The 21,295-nt window shown below is 44.5% G+C and overlaps 1 protein-coding gene and 1 long non-coding RNA gene across 2 annotated transcripts; both read left to right on the forward strand.

Annotated features, from left to right (window-relative positions):
- Positions 1-4,313: 4,313 nt before the first annotated feature.
- LOC130125390 (uncharacterized) lies at positions 4,314-5,452 on the forward strand. Its single transcript, XR_008811425.1, has 4 exons — positions 4,314-4,336; positions 4,462-4,548; positions 5,151-5,177; positions 5,339-5,452. It is a non-coding gene; the product is annotated as an uncharacterized LOC130125390 (long non-coding RNA).
- Positions 5,453-8,354: 2,902 nt separating this feature from the next.
- LOC130124822 (deleted in malignant brain tumors 1 protein-like) lies at positions 8,355-20,980 on the forward strand. The gene is made up of 12 exons (XM_056294171.1): positions 8,355-8,535; positions 9,694-9,984; positions 10,736-11,050; positions 11,469-11,768; positions 11,848-12,156; positions 16,302-16,616; positions 18,132-18,440; positions 18,540-18,833; positions 18,966-19,301; positions 19,416-19,523; positions 19,761-19,845; positions 20,433-20,980. The coding sequence occupies exons 1-12, from the start codon at positions 8,355-8,357 to the stop codon at positions 20,584-20,586; spliced, it is 2,997 nt and encodes a 998-aa protein (XP_056150146.1). The 3' UTR covers positions 20,587-20,980.
- Positions 20,981-21,295: the final 315 nt, after the last annotated feature.

Consider the following 21,295-nt stretch of genomic DNA (forward strand, 5'->3'; position numbering starts at 1 on the left):
ACTGGTTTTTGGTATGTGGAATGTCACCTCTTTAGGGGGAAGGTGCCAGAGCTTGTACGGGAGGTCGAACAATACCGATTAGATATTGTCGGGCTCACTTATATGCACAGCCTTGGCTCTGGAACCAAACTCCTGGATGGGGGCTGGACTCTCTCCTTCTCCAGAGTTTCCTGGAGTAAGAAGTGGCAGACAGATGTGGGGTTATTTGTTAGCCCTGGACTGAGCGCCACTGTGCTGAAGTTTGTCCCAGTGAATGAGAGGGTCACCTCACTGCAACTTCGGGTTGCAGGGGGGAAATTCCTGACTGTTGTGAGGGTGTAAGTGCTGAACAGCAGCTCGGAGTACCCAGTTTTCCTAGAGGCACAGAGAAGTATCCCATTGAAGGCACCATCTGGGGACTCTGTAGTTCTTTATCAATGCTCATGTTAACAATGATGGGGAAAGTTGGAGGTGGGTGATTGGGAGGAACGGCCTACCTGATCTGGACTCGAGTGGTGATTCGTTGTTGGACTTCTGTGCGAGTCATGGATTGTCCAAAATGAGCACGATGTTCAAACATAATGCATCTCATAAGTGTACTTGGTACCAGAGCCCCTTAGGCCAATGGTTGACGATAACTTTGTAGTCATCTCATCAGACCTGCAGCCATATGTTCTGGACACTCGAGTGAAGAAAGGGGCAGAGCTATCAACTGATCACCACCTGGTGGAGAGTTGGATCAGATGGCAGGGGAGGCTGCCAAACAGACCTGGCAAGCCCAGGTGTATAGTGAGGGTGAACTGGGAACGTTTGTCGGAGGACCCTGTCCGGAAGGTCTTCAACATACACCTCCGGAGGAGCTTCTCCCCGATCCCGAGGGAGGTTGGGGACATGGAATCGGAATGAACTCCGTTCAAAGCCTCCATTGGGTCAGATGGTCATTGGTGCATGTCGTGGCAGCAACCCAATGACCCAGTGGTGAAAGCCATCGGTGAGGGAGGCTGTTAGGCTGAAGGAGTCCTTCCAGGCTTGGCTAGCTCAAGGGACTCCGGAATTGACTGAGAGGTACTGGCAGGCCAAAAGGGCTGCAGTGATGGCTGTCATGGAAGCAAAAGCTTGGGTATGGGAGGAGTTCGAGGAGGCCATGGAGAAGGCCTTTCAGTTGGCCTCAAAGAGGTTCTGGCAAACTGTCAGGCAACTCTGGAGGGGCAGTTTGGGCCTCATCCAGGCTGTTTCAGGGATGGAGAGGTTCTCACCTCAACTGAGGATGTGATCTGATGGAGGAAGAAACACTTTGAGGAGTGCCTAAACCTGACTGACATGCCCTCCGCTGAGGAGACAGGGCTGGAAAATTCGGGAGGGGGGTCAGCTCCCACCTCCCTGGTAGAGGCCATTGAGGTAGTTAGGAAACTCCACATTGGCAAGGTGCTGGGAGTGGATGAGATCTGCCCTGAAATGCTGGAGGCTCTGGATGTTTTTGCACTGTCATGACTTACATATCTCTTCAGTGTTGCATGGATGACAGGGACCGTGCCCGTGGAGTGGCAGAGAGGGGTGGTGGTGCCCATTTTTAAAAAAGGGGACCAGAGAGTTTGATCTAACTATCAGGGTATCACACTGCTCAGCCTCCCTGGAAAAGCTTACTCCAGGGTGCTGGAAAAGAGACTCCGGACAATTGTCAAACCTCAGATTCAGGAGGAACAATGTGGATTCCATCCTGGCCATGGTACAGTTGACCAGCTTTTCATCCTTGGATGGATACTGGAGGGATCATGGGAATTTGCCAATCCAGTCAACGTGTTTTGTGGATCTAGAGAAGGCTTATGACTGTGTTCCTCCAGGTGTCCTGTGGGGGGGGGGGTTGTGGGAGTACGGTGTGCCAGGTTCGCTGCTACAAGCCATTCAGTCCCTGTATAACCGCAGTGAGAGCTGTGTCTGCATTCTTGGTGCTAAGTCAAGCTTGTGCCCGGTGGGTGCTGGACTCTGCCAGGGCTACACTTTGTCTCCAATTCTGTTCATGATTTTTATGGACAGGATTTCAAGATGCAGTCGGGGGTTGAAGGGTTTCCAGTATGGTGATCTCAGGATTGTGTCTCTGCTCTTTGCAGATGATTTGGTTCTGTTGGCCTCATCAAGCTGTGACCTCCAGCATGCATTGGGGCAGTTTGCATGTGAGTGTGATGCGGTCGGGATGAGAATCAGCATCTCCAAGTCAGAGGCCATGGTTCTCTGCCAGAAAAAGGTGGTTTGTCTTCCCTGAATTGGGAGTGAGTTACTGCCTCAAGTAGGCACCTTAGGGGTGACGCAATGACCCAGTGGTTAGCACGTTTGCCTCACAGCAAGAAGGTCCTGGGTTTGAACTCCAGGCTGTCCAGGTCCTTTCTGTGTGGAGTTTGCGTGTTCTCCCCATGTTTGCGTGGTTTCCTCCGGGTGCTCTGCTTTCCTCCCACCATCAAAAAGCCATGTATGTTAGGGTTGATACTCCTACCTGTGCCCCTGACCAAAGTAATGGAAAGAAGAGCTGGAGTTGTTCCCCGGGCGCTGCAGCTGCCCACAACTCCTATACAATAGGATGGGTTAAATGCAGAGAACAAATTCGTTGTAAGAATACAATTCGTTGTAATAATACAATGACAAAATAAAATTTATTGGAAAAAAAAGAAAGTGTAGGAGTTCAAATGAGGGTAAAATGGAGCAGGAGATTGACAGGCGGATTGGTGCAGCAGCGGCAAACATACAGTCATTGTACTGGACTGTAATAGTGAAGAGGAAGTTGAGCGAGAAGGCAAAGCTCTCATTTTACCAGTCGATCTTTGTTGCTATCCTTGCGTATGGTCACAAGCTTTGGGTGGTGACCGAAAGAATGAAATCGCGGATACAAGCGGCGAAAATGAATTTCCTCCTCCGCGTAGCTGGGCACACCGTTAGAAGTAAACATCTGGGAGGAGCTCTGAGTAGAGCCTCTGCTCTTGAGGTGGTTCGGGCATCTAGCTAGGATGCCCCCTGGGCGCCTTCCTGTGGAGGTGTTTCAGGCATGATCAACTGGAAGGAGACCCTGGGGTAAACCCAGGACACGTTGGGGGTATTATATATCCCGGCTGGCCTGGGAACGCCTTGGGATCCCGCAGGAGGAGGTTGTGGATGTGACCAGGAAAAGGAACTTCTGGGCTGCCTTCCTCAGTCTGCTATCACCATGACCTGGTCCTGAATAAGCAGCAGAAAATGATGATGATAATGACTTTGGGACATCCCCTGTTTGAACACCATTTCACCCAGATGACACTGCCCTAACCATTTCCGACCTTATTGTTTTTTAACCTTGACCCCAGCCCCAACCTTGGCTCTAACCTTAACCCTAATCCTAATGTTAACCCCTAGGTGAGATGGCCTATAATGTGTCCCAGTTCACTTGTGGGTGGGACTTTCAACACGTAGCATTTTGTGTCTCAACAAGGTATATAGCAACAAGCTTGATGAAGTAAATTTGTCCCATCAGTGCACACATTTTGAAAGTTTGCTGTATTAAAGGGGGAAAATTACCTGTTCAAAAGAATACCAACTTAATGTCATCAGCCATAGGATTCATGTTTTCAGAGGTTGTCCTACCTGAAATTATGATATGGGAAAATAAACCATTTTAATAACTGACTATTCTGACTATTTGACAGGATTAATGGCAGTGATCAATGCTCCGATATAGTTTAGCTCAGCTATTGCTTGTATTGGGGGCTTTGCTTTTTAATGTATTGTGAAATAAACTTACCAACTATGATTTTATTTTCAAAACTTGTATTTTCTGTCGTTTGTACACTCTGATTTATGTGAATTTCAAGTGAAATGCATGGAAGGGTTTGTTCAGTAAGGCTAGTTATAGTCTCTAAATCACTTTTTCTCTTTTCAAGTAAAACATTCTGGGTCTGATGTGTAAATTCATGGACTCATCTCAGCTCCAATGGATTCCTCACAGGAGATTGTATGTGGTGATGGTTGAGGTTATGGTGTTGATCATCAGCAGTCAGATTTATTGACAGTTCTGTAAATTCTCACTAAATATTGTGCGTACAGTTTCTCACCAGTATTTATTCAATAATAATAGGCAGTCGTTTACCTTTTGGAAAATAATAGGTCTAATTCAAAGAGTGGCACAAAAATTTTGTGACATAAATGAAATTTCTGCTTGTCCGTCTTTAATGATTGATGAAAATGTCAACATTCAGCTTGCAGTCCAAGTCCAGACATTCACTGTTGTTGACAATGATCATCTGTGCAAGGAGCATTTATTGACTTTGTCTCTGGGGTTTTTTTTTTTCATTTTTATTTTATTTTAGGATCTGCTTATATTAGCTGACTTTAACAGGTAATTAATTTTTTAAATATTCTTTCACAATATGGGAGAAATTGAAAATAGAGGTAAAAGCTATTTTTTAAAATATTTTGGATAATACATATCCCCCCCTTCTCTCTTATCACTATGGAAATCAGGGTTGACCCATTCTCAAGGGTACGATATGCTCTTCATTTTTGCAATGGAGGTCAGAGAACTGCATTATCTCCTCTATCTGTCAATAGGTGAGTTTTCTGTTTTCATCTTTAACTGAAATATTCACTCTGAAGACAATTTTCAGCTCAGAGAAAGGTTGTAACAAAGAAAATACATTATTCAAAGTTACCATCCATTATCTGATCATGATACACAGTCAAATAGAGAGAACAAGTTTGCAACACGTAGCCTTATAGCACATGTCCAGTGTACTTATCACGTGTGATCCTTCTAAAAGGAAAACCTTCAAAAAATTTGCCAAAAATGTATCGCTTGATATATCTCCCAAAATTTACATACATCAAAGGAATATTTGACCTATCATTTTGTTTGTTTTATTCCTTACATCTGCTAAAAAGTGAGACGATCGTTAAGTACCTTGGATCTTTAGTAGCTTTTTATCTCACATGCACAAATTGATAAATCGCACACTAGACTAGTAAAACCGCTCAAATGAGAACCGTTAGCAGAACAGGGCTTTGATATTTACACAAGTAAAGCAATGAATTAAAAAGATATTTTTAAAGTGGAAGATGTGAGCACAATGATGTATAGTATTACCTACTGTGCACTGATTTATGTGTTTGTTATCAGTGTCAAGGCGTTTTATTGTTTGCCACTCTCTCCTCAGTAGGTCTTCTGAATGTCTTGCCCACAGGTCAGTAAGTTCTCTTTTAGTTCTATAGTTTAAATATCTTTCAAGCACCCACCAGACCTGTGAAAGTCCAGCTCTGAAGTAAAGTACCATTTATTTTGTTATGCTGACTTAATGATGAAATTACTTACATACGTTTTAATTTCATTTTTGATTCTTAATAGATTGTTACAAGATCAAGCTGGTTGGACCGACCAGATGCTCTGGTAGAGTGGAGATCAATCATGCCGACACTTGGGGAACAGTATGTGATGATTACTGGAACTTGCTCAATGCTGAGGTGGTGTGTAGAGAGTTGGACTGTGGGACGGTTCTCGAGGCCAAACGTAGGGCCTTCTTTGGAGAAGGAGATGGTAGGATTTGGTTGGATGATGTTAAGTGTTCCGGCCATGAGACCTCCCTCACAAAGTGCCAACATCTTGACTTTGGGGATAATAACTGCGGTCATGGTGAAGATGCTGGCGTCATCTGCTCAGGTAAAACAATATTATTCTGCCATAAGATTATTTTTCATTCTCCTTGCTTGATTTCTCCGCAAGTTGACCTGCCGTAGGTAATAAAATATTTTGATTTTAAGATGTTATGCATCAACCCAAAATTCCTTGGTTCAGTGACCCTTATTGGGTTTCCACTAGCTCATGCAATTCAGGAATCAGGAATATTTATTTGTCATTTCATTTCATGCACGAAATGAAACCCACAGCCCACAGCAGTGCAACATAAAGACAAAACCATATATCCAAACTACAAGAATGCAAAAACTACAAAAATTACATAAATATCCAACATATCTAAAAAAAAAATTCCCTGTCCAAGAAAGCAAACGCCAGGATGACCGTCGGAACTGCCAGTCTGCGTGGGCTAGCAGTTAGCTTAGCCTGCCCCGCTTCCGTGCCCTGTCAAACCACCCTCGGCGTTTCCTCCTTGGGCGCAGGTCTGCGTAGGCTAGCAAATTGTCATCCAATTAAGGCACCTTGCTCTAAACTATAACGAAGCCCAAGAAACAGGAAAAGGCTTACTGGAGAGAGCCACCAATATTCCAAGTACACATTGGTGATTATGTACACCTGTAATGTCAAGGTGTTGCCTCTTACTGTGCAGTCAAACAGCGATCAATGTTATTGGCTTACTGTCGGCCACTTTATGCTGATTGCTCATATTGTTACAGCAATATAAGCACAGGATATGCTGCTGACAAGTATATATAATATACTAAAAGTATTCCTTCTCTCAGTCTGCAGCCGATTTCCTAAGAATACACCACTGCCGCACATGGATGGATTTTTACTTTTCTGTTTTGTTTTGTTTTTTTCAGTTGAAAGGTGACTGTGCATATGGCAACAGCAGTTTGCAGATGCACAGTTATGGTAACTTAGTTTTAAAACGCGGAGCATAAAGAGATAGCAATAACAGAAGAAAAACAGCAGATTTTGCTATCATATTGGCTGCAATCTACTGACAGTACATTTTCAACAGCGGGCCAATTCATTAAGAATACGAATGAAACCTTTCAGAAAATACAAACATTATTTTGGAAACATAACCTTAGGCTCCAGCATCCCCGTGACCCCGATTGGGATAAGCAGCCAGGATAATGGATGGATAAATTCTGTATGTCACCATGAATATTAAAAGAGGGGGCAGGGGTTGTTAAATCCTTTAAGGTAGATAATGCAGAGTGTAAAGGAAAATGTGCAATGTGACTGATAGCAATGCATTGGTTTTGAGATGTCTTGGTATGTATCATCTCCTTCAAGAAAGTCATGGTTTAATATCACAGAAAGCTGAATCAGTTCATCTCGACATAATGTTTACTGAGAGAAACGTTTCATTGCTCATCTCAGTGACCTCTTCAGTCTCAACTGAGTGCAGGTATCCCCACCCTTATAAACAGTACAGTGGCATAACTACCCAACCAATGATCAGTTTCATATGCAAATTGCCATGAGCATTAACTAGAGCTACAATGGCCATGTGTACTATTCACAGAGGATTGGGAAATGGTTGCAATCACAGCATTGTAAGAAGATGACAGATTGTAAAATGGCAACAGTGGGGATATCTGCAGTCAGTTGAGACTGCAGAGGTCACTTAGATGAATGTGCCCAGATGAACTGACTCAACTTTCTGTGACTTCCTTACCTGGATTATTGAGCATGCATAACAAACTTCATGGTTTAATACTGTACACATGTTCACAGCAGAACACCTCAGTGTTAATTACCCTGTTTTGCATTACTTTCAACCATCAGTTCTTGCATTATCAAGGAGATTATTGAAAATTTTTCTGTTTTTTTTCCCTCTAAATTTGGTTTGCAGACCATGTCAGGCTGGTCAATGGAACTAATCGGTGCTCTGGCAGAGTGGAAATCAGCCACGATGGCCACTGGAGAAAAGTGTGCAACAGTGACTGGAGCAAGAAAGAGGCTCAGGTGGTGTGTAATGAGCTGGACTGTGGGAATCCTGTAGAAAACCAGGACTTGACAGTTTTTGGAGAGGGACTTGGGATGATTAGCGTCAAAACCAACTGTCTTGGAAATGAGAGCTCAATTGCCCAGTGCAAGCTTGAAGAGTACAAACAAAAATGCGAAGATTCCTCCGTTATTTGCAAAAGTACGCACATCATCCTTGTATTAGATGTATTGGTATTATCAATTTTTTCAAATCTACCTATTTTGCAGTAAAAAAAGAAATCTAGACTTTGAGAAATGTTTCACTTACTGTAATGAGATGTAAATTGAAAATATTGAATTTGCAATCAAATTCAGTGGGGGGGGGGTTCCCCTACTAAATGACCATGATTAGGCTCTTTCAAATTGCGCATTATAAGATAGAGATTTGTGCTAAACAATTACTCTGATAAGTGTTAGTTAATATCAAGACGAGAATTAAAATCAGTGCAATTTTACGAGTTCAAAATGAACCTTTCAGAGAATATTAGCTCCTCCTTACATGCATGGTAGATTTTAAAATACAATGCATGTACGTTTAGAAAATTTTATATATATAAAAAAATTTCTTATTTTGATGCCTTTTAACTTCACAGACAGTAATACGCTCAGGTTGGTCAATGGGACGAACAAATGCTCTGGTCGAGTGGAAATCTACCATGAAGGACAGTGGGGGACGATTTGTGACGACAGATGGGGCATGCAGGAGGCCGAGGTGGTGTGCAGAAATATGGACTGTGGGTCTCCTCTGGCAGTCAAATATAGGGCCTATTTCGGTGAGGGCAGCGAGCAGGTTTGGTTGGACGATGTTGAGTGTGTCGGTAACGAGAAGTCCATTAATTCCTGCCAACACAGAGGTTATGGAGAAAATGACTGTAGTCATGCTGAAGATGCTGGTGTCTTATGCTCAGGTAATACATTCTCATCTCTATTGGTTAACATTTCCATTTTTTTTCCGAATTGAAAACAGCGCTGCAAGTGCCTGCTATGACACTGGGGCCTTAATGTGCCAGTTGACATGGCTAACGATCACCTTGCACCATGGGTTTGCAAACGTTATATCATCAACAAAGAGTGAATTTTAGAGACGGGGGATGTTAATAGTGATATGTAATGGTGCTGCAATATGTCAGCTATGGCTGTCTATGTTGACCATGTAACCATGTTGACATTCATTACCATTGCAAGCAAATGCCAACAGAATTTCAGCTGGACACATTTGTGTTGTTGCTCAAAAATGATAGCACTGGCATCTGGGTAGCACAGTGGTCTATTCCGTTGCCTACCAACACAGGGAACGCCAGTTCAAATCCCCATGTTACCTCCGACTTGGTCGAGCGTCCCTACAGACACAATTGGCTGTGTCTGCAGGTGGAAAGCTGGATGTTGGTGTGTGTCCTGGTCGCTGCACTAGCGCCTCCTCTGGTCAGTCAGGGCGCCTATTCAGCGGGGATGGGGAACTGGGGGGAATAGCATGCTCCTCCCACGCAGGAGGCATGTGGTAGTCTGCAGCCCTCCCCGGATTGGCAGAGGGGCTAGAGCAAACACTGGGATGGCCCAGAGAGCAGGGTGATTGGCCAGATACAGTTGGGGAGAAAAAGGGGTGAAAAAAAAACAACAAAGAAAATTATAACACTAAGAAGTTGTGGTAGACAGTCAAGTGCACTCCTTAAAAATAAGTACTCAACAGTTTAAAATCCCGTTTTAAACTGTGGGACTATCTAATTTGTCACCACAAACTACTTTACCAACGCTTAAATTTCAACAACCATGGCACAGTGCTGATGCGATGATGCCATGCCGATGTACTGCAAGGCCTGAACCTGCTTCAGAGATGGTCATTTAGGGTCTGTCAAAGCTATCATTTCCAAGTGATATTTATACAATAGTATATTTTAATAGATTTTACAATTACACAGCCATAATAGTACTTCTTATATGATTTGCTGTTCCAACAACTCTTCCATTATAGCTGGCTGCTAGATACTGTAATGAATGTGTACTAATATAGAGCGTACTAAGGCATCCATATTGCTGACACTTTGAATTTCTCTTTTTCTTGTTTTCAGAAAAAGTCCGGCTGGTCAACACGACAAACCGGTGCTCCGGCCCACTAGAGGTCTTCCATGATGGCCAGTGGGGGAGAATTTGCAGTAGTGGGTGGAATATGAAGGAGGCTGTTGTGGTGTGTAATGAGCTGTTTTGTGGGAAACCCGATTTGAGACAAATTCATAACTTCATTGGTGGCCATGGACAAAGAGCGTATACAAGCAGCTGCTCCGGCACCGAGTCCTCTATTTCGGATTGCCCGCTCCGGCACAACTCAGATGGATGCGAAAACGTAGTTGTTACTTGTACAGGTAAAATAGTGTTAAGGCTCAATATTATCATCTACCACACCTTGATACATATTACGAATGCATTTAGGGCCACTTTCCCGGACATTGGTTAAGCCTAGTTCATGAACAACACTGATGTTTATGTGGAGAATCTCCAGTTTCATCCAGGACTAGGTTCAATCTCACACCCTGATCTCAGCCATCCCTGTCACCTATTCGGTTGTCAGTTTGACTATGGGAATCAACTTTTAGAAAAACTGCTCAAAGGGCTTCCGGGTGGTGTGGCGGTCTATTCCGTTGCCCACGAACACGGGGATCGCCAGTTCAAATCCCCGTGTTACCTCCGGCTTGATTGGGCGTCCCTACAGACACAATTGGCCATGTCTGTGGGTGGGAAGCCGGATGTGGGTATGTGTCCTGGTCACTGCACTAGCGCCTCTTCTTGTCGGTCGGGGTGCCTGTTCGGGGGAAGGAGAAACGGGGGGGGGAATAGCATGATCTTCCCACGCGCTATGTCCCTCTGGTGAAACTCCCCACTGTCCAGTGAAAAGAAGCGGCTGGCAACCCCACATGTATCGGAGGAGGCATGTGGTAGTCTGCAGCCCTGCCCAGATCGGCAGAGGGGGTGGAGCAACGACTGGGATGGCTGGAAGAGTGGGGTAATTGGCCAAGTACAATTGGAGAGAAAAGGGGGGGGGGCAACTGTTTAAAACGTGAAAAAGCGTTTTCATAGCTTTCCTAACTTGTGAATTCAACTAATCGATGTCCTCAGGTCTCCCACAGTTAAAGTTGACCAATGGCACGGATAAATGCAGCGGTAGAGTGGAAATCCTGCATGACGGCCAGTGGGGAACGGTGTGTGATGATCACTGGGACATTAAAGACGCTGAGGTGGTATGCAGAGCTTTGGACTGTGGAACAGTTCAGGCTGCTAAAACTTCAGCTTTCTTTGGTAGAGGCTCTGGAGAGATCTGGCTGGACGATGTTGAGTGTTTGGGTAATGAGACCTCCCTCGGTCACTGCCAACATTCCTCATATGGGGATAATAACTGCGGCCATAGCGAGGATGCTGGTGTGGTGTGTTCATGTAAGTTTGTGTCTTTGTCTGTTGTACATTTGTTATGTTGTAAACTCATTTGATTTTTGATGCTACTGGGCTGATATCAGGCTTACTCCCCAAGATCTGCTACGATGTGTTTTAACAGTGTCATGTTGAGCATACCCCACAGGGGTAACGCTTTCTTCAGGCAGTGGTTTGGTGGGTTTTCATGATTCTTTTACAAGACCTCAGAGGATAACTTTTTACCTACACTTCTGATGTGCCAATTTCGGTCTGACTCAGTTGACCATTGAAATAAGCTAGAGTCATTATTTTCAATGTGTTTACCAGAATATCGTACACAAGGTATCTTTGAATTACCGCACTTTCATTGTGCGGTCCTAGAAGTATAGCGGAGACCTTTATGCATAATCATGTTGTGGTTCCTCTCCTTTTCCATCTCTAGCCACCATCAGACTGCTCAATGGGAGTGATCACTGCTCAGGCAGAGTGGAGGTCAACCGCGATGGCCTGTGGTCACCACTTTATGCTACCAACTGGGGATTGAATGAAGCTGAAGTTATGTGCAGGGAGATGAACTGTGGAGATCCTATCAGGGCCACGTATGAAAATGTCGAAAACGTCGGAGTGAGAGGGTATACGGTCAGCTGTAGTGGCAGGGAGCTTACAATTGCACAGTGCTCAATGAGGGAAGCCGTCAGCACCAGCCACAATCGCATTGGAGAAGCAAAAGTTGAATGTTCAGGTAAGACATGAGACATTTATAGGAGGGAGGGTAATGGCTGTGACAGGATGGGCAATCATGTCTTAACTGTGATCCTTAGGTGCTGTCAAGTTGGTTGAAGGTTACAGTCAATGTGACGGAAAAGTGGAGTTTTACCACAACAACCAGTGGGGCACTGTGTGTGGTGAGTCGTGGGACTTAATGGAGGCCTCCGTGGTGTGCCATCAGCTCAAATGTGGGCACGTTCACAAGGTCACCCAGATACCCCACCTTGGCCATGACAGTGAAAAGCTCTGGATTGATGAAATAAGTTGTCGTGGACGCGAGTCATCACTTACTGAGTGCGCACAACGTGGATTTGGAGATAATACTTGTAACCGCACCTTAGTCGCAGGTGTTGTCTGTTCAGGTAACAATGCACACACACACCTACACACACACACACACTCACAGTGATGCTCTCTGGATTTGTAGAAGAATAACTAGAGGCTGCCATTTTGCCTTGAGGTATAAGTTAGACTCTCCCATCTTTACTTTAATCTTCAACTGGATACAAATATAAGTGTAGATAAAGGATAGTTTTACCTATGTAATGCAAAATACACTTTTTAATTGCCAGGTAATTACATAGCTACAACTATTACTGCTATATATATATATATACACACACACACACACACACACACACACACACACACACACACACACACACATATATATACATACACACACACACACATAAAAATACATACATACATACATATACACACACACACACACACACACATATATATATATATATATATATATATATATATACACATACACACACACACACACATATATAGTATACATACTCTAAAGCACTGTTTCTCAACCGGGGGTCCGCGGACCCCTAGTGGTCCGTGGTGTAATTGCAAGGGGTCCGTGAAAATAAAATATCTTTAAAAAAAAGATCCTATGACATTTATAGAAAAAGGATTATTTTACTCAAATGTTACTGAGAGCTTTATCTACCTAAACTATAAAGGGTAACAGGACTTTTTTCTCTAATTACATCTGTTTCACAAGTGTAATTTATTGTATTTTAATAAGAGATCTCGCTCCCGTTTGCATTGTTAAAAGTTACTGCATGACGTTGTTAAAACAAACTTAACACGCTCTGCATCCGTTTCCAAATTATGAGCCCCCTAGTGTTTCAGTGGGCGTACACCGTTCATTTCTTAATAATGATTTTATTGTGAAACATCTGCAGGAAGGTGTTGTGGGAAAACTCAGTAACTTGCAAGATTCAGGTTAGCACTTGAAATTAAGCTAATGTTATAAACAAACAAAGAAGAAGATGATAAGCAAAGTTACACGAAGAAGAAGAAGTTGAAGAAGAAGAAAAAGAAGAAGTCGTGACAACATGGAGAGATGGCTCAAATTTTAAAAAAAACGGACAAAGGAGACTCGGGGCCACCCGAAAAGAAAACCAAAACAGACAGCAAAAAGAGACTTTACAAAGAAGATTACATATTATTTGGATTTACGGCAACTGATTCGGAACCTCAGCAGCCTCTGTTTTTTATGTGGAGAGGTACTGTCAAACCACGCCATGAAACCGGCACACCTGCAGCGGCACCTAAGCACCAGGCACCAGTCATCAGTGGGCAAGACTGCTGACTTCTTCAAACGAAAATTGTCGGAGTTCAGGGGAGCGCAAAATCACATGCGTGCCGCAAGTCAGACTTCAGCAACTTCTCTTCAAGCATCTTACCAGGTAGCTTTGCTAATCGCTAAAGCTAAAAAGCCGTATACAATAGCAGAGGAGCTAATTGCACCAGCAGCAGCTATCCGAGCTGGAACTATGGTGGATAAAAAAGCAGCAGATGCAATCCGGTCAGTACCGCTGTCTAACGACACAATATGCCGCAGAGTGGATGAGATGGCTGGTGACATTGTTCAGCAGGTGACCGATAAACTGAAAAGAGTGGGCTCTTTTTCAGTACAGCTAGACAAGTCTACTGATGTGAATGGAGAAGCCCAGTTGGTCATGTTTGCTCGTTTCAAAGATGACACAGTCAACGATATGGTTGAACACATCGTCTTCTGCAAGCCACTACGGGTGAGGACATTTTTAATTTGATTGACTGTTTTTTCACGGAGCACGCGTTGGACTGGAAGCGCTGCTCGCATGTATGCACAGACGGGGCAGCGTCTATGACAGGTCGGCACCGCGGAGTTGTCTCTCGCATCAGGCAGGTAAACCCCAACATCCAAAGCATGCACTGCATAATTCACAGAGAAGCGTTGGCTTCAAAACGCATGAGCCAAGAACTGGACAGTGTTTTGACTGACGCTGTGAAAGTGATTAACTTCATTAAATCATGACCTCTCAACGCAAGACTGTTCCACAAGCTGTGCGACGAAACAGGCGGTGACCATCATCAGCTGCTGCTACATACAGACGTACGTTGGCTATCAAGGGGGAAAACACTACAGAGACTATGGGAACTGAGAGAGCAGGTGCGCGATTTCCTCCACGAGCATGGACATCCTCTGGCTTCTAAACTTGAAGACCAGACCTGGTTGGCTCACCTGGCTTACCTTGCTGATGTTTTTGGCCATCTGAATGAGTTGAACACGAGCTTGCAAGGTGATGATAAAACTGTTCTTCAGATGTTTGATAAAGTTTCAGCATTCATGAGGAAAACTGACCTCTGGTTGAGACGGTGTGAAAAGGGGATGTCAGTAATTTCCCTCAGCTTAACTCTTGGATAGCTGACATGAAACAGAACATGAAGCAGAACATTTTGAAAGCTGTAAAAATGCACCTGGCCAAACTGTCAGCTGAGTTTCAATCCTACTTCCCAGACATTGAGGACATGTGTACTAGACATGACTTGATACGCAGGCCATTCATGCCCAGCAGCATGGATACAGCACCAGAGCAACTCCATGAGAGCCTCATTGACCTGTCTTCAGACAGTGGCTTCAGACTGAAGTTTTCAGAGACATCACTAACACGGTTTTGGTGCTGTGTGGAGAAGGAGTACCCAGAGCTTGCAAAAGAGGCTCTCTACCAGTTGGAGCCATTCGGGTCTACATACCTGTGTGAGGTCACTTTCTCAGCTCTGACACACATAAAGACCAAACAGAGAAACAGACTTCAAGAGAGAGGTATCATTACAGCTGTTGCCACTATTCAACCCAGGTTACAGAAACTCATGAGCGGCAGACAAGTACAAGTGTCTCACTAACGGTTACACAGCACACCTCACCACACATGAACTTTTCACCACACCACACCCAAGTGGCACACAAACAGTGAGGATGCTTTGCTTTGAAAACACACACACCATCTGCCTCTACAGACAAAACTAAGACTTAACTATACAATATCCATTGAGATTTCATACTTATGTTTGTTTTTGTTCTTGCAGAGTGCATAAAAATTCTGTTTTGTTACATATTTCTGGAAGTTACTGCATAAAAATTCTGTTTGTTACATATATCTGAAAGTTACTGCATAAAAATTCTGTTGTTACATATATCTGAAAGTTACTGCATAAAAATTCTGTTGTTACATATATCTGAAAGTTACTGAATACATATTCTGTTTTGTTACATATATCTGAAAGTTACTGCATAAGAATTTTGTTTTGTTAACTATATCTAAGTTACAACTGAAAGCTCTTATTTTTGCCCCAAAGAGTGAATAAATGCTATAATGCAATTTAAAATGCAGTTTCTACTGTTTCTGTCAAATTGCAACCCCCCTCCCCCAAGATCAGGTGGAGGGGTCCTCAGGGTAGATCAAAAATACGCAGGGGGTCCAGGACCCCAAAAAGGTTGAGAACCACTGCTCTAAAGGGAGCAGTGTGCCCAAAAACCTAATGCCATTGTCCGGGTAATGGCTGCTACACACAAAGTTTTGCACTCATTGTTTTTTGCATTTTTTTTTACATCTAAAATTTCTTATGCATTTAGTTTAGCAATTTGTTTTGTATTATATGTTCTAGTCTAGCTAGAGTGGAGCTTCTTTAAAATGTGTGTCATAAAAATGAATAGTCATGCTTCTTGAGCTTCCATGACTTTAGTAGTACCATGCTCTTTTCTTGTATAAGAGACCATTCCAGACTCTGCTGCATTTGTGCAGTGCTTTCATAAGGATGCAAGATATGTAATTCAAAGTGTCATTATCCTCCTCTCAATGAATCCCAGTTGGTATGTGACATTTTGTTGAACATGCCGTTGACTACTTCTCTCTAAAGCCATAATTGTATATTGAAATATCCCCACTCTATAGACACATAATGTCATTGTCTCTTTCAGGATGGGAACTCGGCTGTCCTGTGAATAATAGGGGAAATAACACTTCAGCCAGTAGTGTTATAGTGTTATTTCCCCCCAATTGTACCCAGCCCCTGTTGGCCGGGTACAATTGGGGAGAAAATGGGGGGAAATCAATAAATAAATATTTTTCCCTTTATTATATCTATATCCGTGACAACATTATGGATGCATTTAAGAAATATAAATAATCTCATTCTGACTTTCTCCATGTGACAGATTCTTTGGCGGTCCGGTTGGTCAACAGTAATGATCAGTGCTCTGGTAGATTAGAGATCCTCCATGCAGGCCAGTGGGGAACAGTGTGTGAGAGACACTGGACCATGGACAAAGCTGAGATGGTGTGTAACTTGTTGGAGTGTGGAAATGCTTCCATTTCCTCTGGCGGTGCACAGTTTGGTCAAGGCACCGGGCCGATTTGGGATGCAAGTGATTTATGTTTTGACAATGGGACGTCTTTCAAAGAATGCTCACTCAAGGGATTCAACAGCATAAATTGTGGCCATGAAGAGGATGTCGGGATAGTTTGTGCAGGTAAAAGTGCACGCTTCATAAATTCCGTGTTGATCATTTTGAAAATGACCACGCCCCTAGACGTTATAGTATTATTGTATCATGTAGTTCAAATAGGACCAAATGAATTTTTTTGGTAGAATGAAAACGACCTCAAGCAACGAAACAGTGCAAATGTGACGTAGCTCAATCAATGCCCGCTGTGGGATTCGATGCGAGGGGCACTGCAACACAAGGCGACATCGCTGACCGCTCGGCTAAAGCCCTGAGCCGACCGGCCAGTGAGCCTCCTGTACTTTACAGCAGTCATATTCTCCTGTGTCATTCCGTGCTCCGAAGAGACTTATGAGGACCTGCACGCTTCCGGACACATCCAGATCCCACCGCTGCCACCAATGCCCGCAGCGGGCATTGATTGAGCTACGTTACACAAACAATCAGAGAGCACATTTCATTCGCCCATGGCTGAGGTTTGATGCAGTCATTATTCCCACCTGACGCTATGGCCCTATGTCACATCCCCTTGCATTCTCCACAGTTCATCATCTGCAGAAACATCATCCGCCCAATTAATTGTTTTTCTTGGTTTCTACAAGATACTACAAGACACTTAAGATGACTTCCAGTTTAATATTGGGTTGTAAAATGTTGAATAGTTGCCTCATTGGTTTCCAGCACTCAGCTATTTCCGGTATTCCTTCAAATCCAGAGTCTACTCCCTTTGGGTTGCCCAGCACAGTGTATCTCTGATGCTACTGGGCTGATATCTGATAACCAGGCCCACTCTTGTATGCACATGTATAGGGAGAGGGTAGACGGATGCAAATTTGTTTCGCTGACCAACTGCGCAACTCCTGGTCTTTTCCTTTTCCTGACTTATTAATGTTCAATCCCCACCCAGCTAGTTATAAAGGCTGCACTCATAGCACAGTTCACAACATGGATCGAATATAAACCCAATTTTATAACTGAAAATGCTATCATTTGGGTGTCTGGGTAGCACGGTGGTCTATTCCGTTCCCTACCTACACGGGGATCGGCGGTTCGAATCCCCGTGTTACCTCCGGCTTGGTCGAGCTTTCTTACAGACACAATTGGCCATATCTGCGGGTGGGAAGCCGGATGTGGGTATGTGTCCTGGTCGCTGCACTAGCGCCTCCTCTGGTCGGTCGGGGTGCCTGTTTGGGGGGGGGGGAACTGGGGGGGTAAGAGCGTGATCCTCCCACGCGCTACGTCCCCCTGGCAAAACTCCTCACTGTCAGGTGAAAAGAAGCAGCTGGCAACTCGACATGTATCGGAGGAGGCATGTGGTAGTCTACAGCCCTCCCCGGATCGGTAGAGGGGGTGGAGCAGAGATCGGGACGGCTCGAGGAGCGGGGTACTAATTGGCCGGATACTTTGGGAGAAAAAGGGAGGGGGGGGGTATCCAAAAAATGCTATTATTTGTGGTAGAATATAGACTGTGTGATACATGAAAAATTAAAAGCATTCCTTTATTTCCTTCTTTTTTGTGTTTGTTTGTTTGTTCGTATCCAGAGAAACTTAGACTCGTCAATGGGAGGAGTGATTGCTCTGGCAGAGTAGAGCTCTTCCACGACGGCATTTGGGGAACGGTGTGTGATGACGACTGGGAAATTTCAAATGCAGAAGTGGTATGTAGGCAGCTCGGCTGTGGTCAACCTCTTTCTGCTCTCAAAGATGCCCACTTTGGGAAGGGCAGTGGTCCAATATGGCTGGATAACGTGGTGTGCACTGGCCAAGAGAGCGCCCTCACACAATGTTCACATTTCGACTTTGGAGAGAATAACTGCGGCCACGGTGAAGACGCTAGTGTTATCTGTTTAGGTAAGAAGCATGGTTTACGTTGAACGGCTGAGCAAATTTGTATTCATATTCTGGAGCGAAACTCAGCATAGGTATGATGCCATGTCAAACTTTTTTCAGGCACTCCACCAAAACCTCAGATTGCCATGAATCCTGGACCAGAGGTAAGCTTTGGGGACAAGATGGAAATCAGTTGCACTATGATGACCGAGCATTTGGGTGGAACATTCACCTTGCAAAAAACTTCAAGCTCATTCAAAATGGAAAGATACTCAGATAATGAGGCCACAGTCTTCACCATCCCTAAAGTGGACTTTAGCCACCAGGGTTCCTACCACTGCTCTTATCGGAAGAGATTGGCCACTCAAACTATCGCCTTTCCTCCAGGGAATTCAGCGGAGCTCTCTGTCAAAGGTCAGCAATTTTGATACCTTTTTAATCCCCTTGATGGCATACAGTATACAGTCGACTAAAAACTGACTGTGAATGAATACAAAGAAGTTTCAGGATCGAAATGAGCTCACTGAGTCTGTTTCTGTTCCTCAGTGACGCTGGAGCAGCCAACTATCTCCCTGACGTCCCCTAATGCAATGGTGATGTTCAGCCCTGAAAACGTTGAGGTCAAAAGAGGTAGCAGGTTCTCCCTGACGTGCTCCATTCAGTCCAAATATCCCGCCGGTTTCTTCCACCTGACCAAGCTGAACGAGACTGCGCGGGAACCGAAGCCGGCGTTCAGCCACTCCATCTTCTTTCTGGCTTACTTCACCTTTCCTAGTGTGAACGATCACGATCAAGGCGATTACAGCTGTGTCTACACCGTCAACATCTCCACCATGTTCTTCACTTCTGTCCCCTCGAGGCCACTCCAAGTCATGGTCACGGGTAAGATCGGAGAACTCCAAAAATGCTCCGGGGATTTCCTTAATTTAAAAGAAAACAGCTCTGTGACCACCATTCCACCTCTCGACTCTTATTTTGATCTCTCGACCTCCACAGCCTCCTCCCTCCCCTCAGCCATCTCCGGCGCCGTGGGTGGGCTGCTGCTGCTGCTCCTCCTGTTCTTCGTCGTTTATGTCGTGTGGCGGAGGCGGGAACAGAGTGCCCGTAAGCCACTCTTTTCTTATCGGTCAGGAAACCGCTGCAATAGCTCCTCAGGCTTCACCTTTTACAGTCCCAAACAGCCAGTACCAAGTCGTGAGGCTAAGTAAAACAAAAACGAAAGACCCAAATCTCAGTTCAGTACTGTGCCAGCATTTGTTTTCAGCTTAAAAAAAAGAAAAGAAAAAAATCAATCGGCTGCTCCCCAACTGCTTTTCCTTTGATGTCTTATTCTATTTTCAGGTGCCATGGTTAGGTTTAGCAACCGAATTGGAGACGTGATAAAGAAAGAGAAAGACGAGAAAGAGGACGGGGTACTTGACGGCAGGTAAGAAAAATTAGGAAATAAAGGGGCGTCCGGGTAGCATGGCGGTCTATTCCGTTGCCTACCAACACGGGGCTCGCCGGTTCGAATCCCCGTGTTACCTGCAGCTCGGTCAGGCGTCCCTACAGACGCCAATTAGCCGTGTCTGCGGGTGGGAAGCCGGATGTGGGTATGTGTCCTGGTCGCTGCACTACCGCCTCCTCTGGTCGGTCGGTCGGGGCGCCTGTTAGGGGGAAGGGGGAACTGAGGGAGAATAGCGTGATCTCCCCCCCACACACACACACACGCTACGTCCCCCTGGTGAAACTTCACTGCCAGGTGAAAAGAAGCGGCTGGTGACTCCACATGTATCGGAGGAAGCATGTGGTAGTCTGCAGCCCTCCCTGGATAGGAAGAGGGGGCGGAGTAGAGACCGGGAAGGCTCGGAAGAGTAGGGTAATTGGCTGGATACAATTGGGGAGACCCCCCCCCCTCAAAAAAAAGAGGAAAGAAGCTAAGTTTGGTGAAATTAAGATCGAAGAAGTTCAAAGGACCATTACCTTTGACGCCGGATCTGACTGGTGCTTCCTGCTGTTCCTTATCTTCCTCAGGGACTACAACACCCTGGAGAATGAGTACGGCAACGGTCGCAGTACGGAAGACAGGGGGGCTGACGTGGCTTCTCATCAATCGGTTGACAGAAATGCCACCGAGGACTTGACTGGACGAATTTGCTACGAGCTTGAGCCGCTCATTCACTCATGACAACCGAAATGATGACGTCACCATCACACCGAAGGAACCTGTGTCGTTCGTGTATTGTAATGTCACCTATTTGGAGATGATAGGACAGAGAGGAAGAGGAAGAGCCTGTTTCCAGTGTGTTTATAAGTTAAGGTCCAGGCGCTGTTTCCATCAATATTGTTCAAATCACGAAAACGGCATCCAATAGTTGCTGTTTTTTGTGTGTTTTATTATTATAAAAAAAATAGAAAAAATTGTTTGTGAAAATATATTACTCAAATTATACGTATAGCGTAAATGACAACATTGATTTTTGAGATAACAAAGAATGTATGACCAGTGAATAGCCTATGCATGGTGGACATTGCATGCACCACATGATGTTGGACAGTTTGTTGGGACATACACTACCGTTCAAAAGTTTGGGATCACCCAAACAATTTCGTGTTTTCCATGAAAAGTCACACTTATTCACCACCATATGTTGTGAAATGAATAGAAAATAGAGTCAAGACATTGACAAGGTTAGAAATAATGATTTGTATTTGAAATAAGATTTTTTTTACATCAAACTTTGCTCTCGTCAAAGAATCCTCCATTTGCAGCAATTACAGCATTGCAGACCTTTGGCATTCTAGCTGTTAATTTGTTGAGGTAATCCGGAGAAATTGCACCCCACGCTTCCAGAAGCAGCTCCCACAAGTTGGATTGGTTGGATGGGCACTTCTTT

The sequence above is a fragment of the Lampris incognitus genome, chromosome 15 (assembly GCF_029633865.1).
Source record: "Lampris incognitus isolate fLamInc1 chromosome 15, fLamInc1.hap2, whole genome shotgun sequence".
In the NCBI taxonomy this organism is placed as follows: domain Eukaryota; kingdom Metazoa; phylum Chordata; class Actinopteri; order Lampriformes; family Lampridae; genus Lampris; species Lampris incognitus.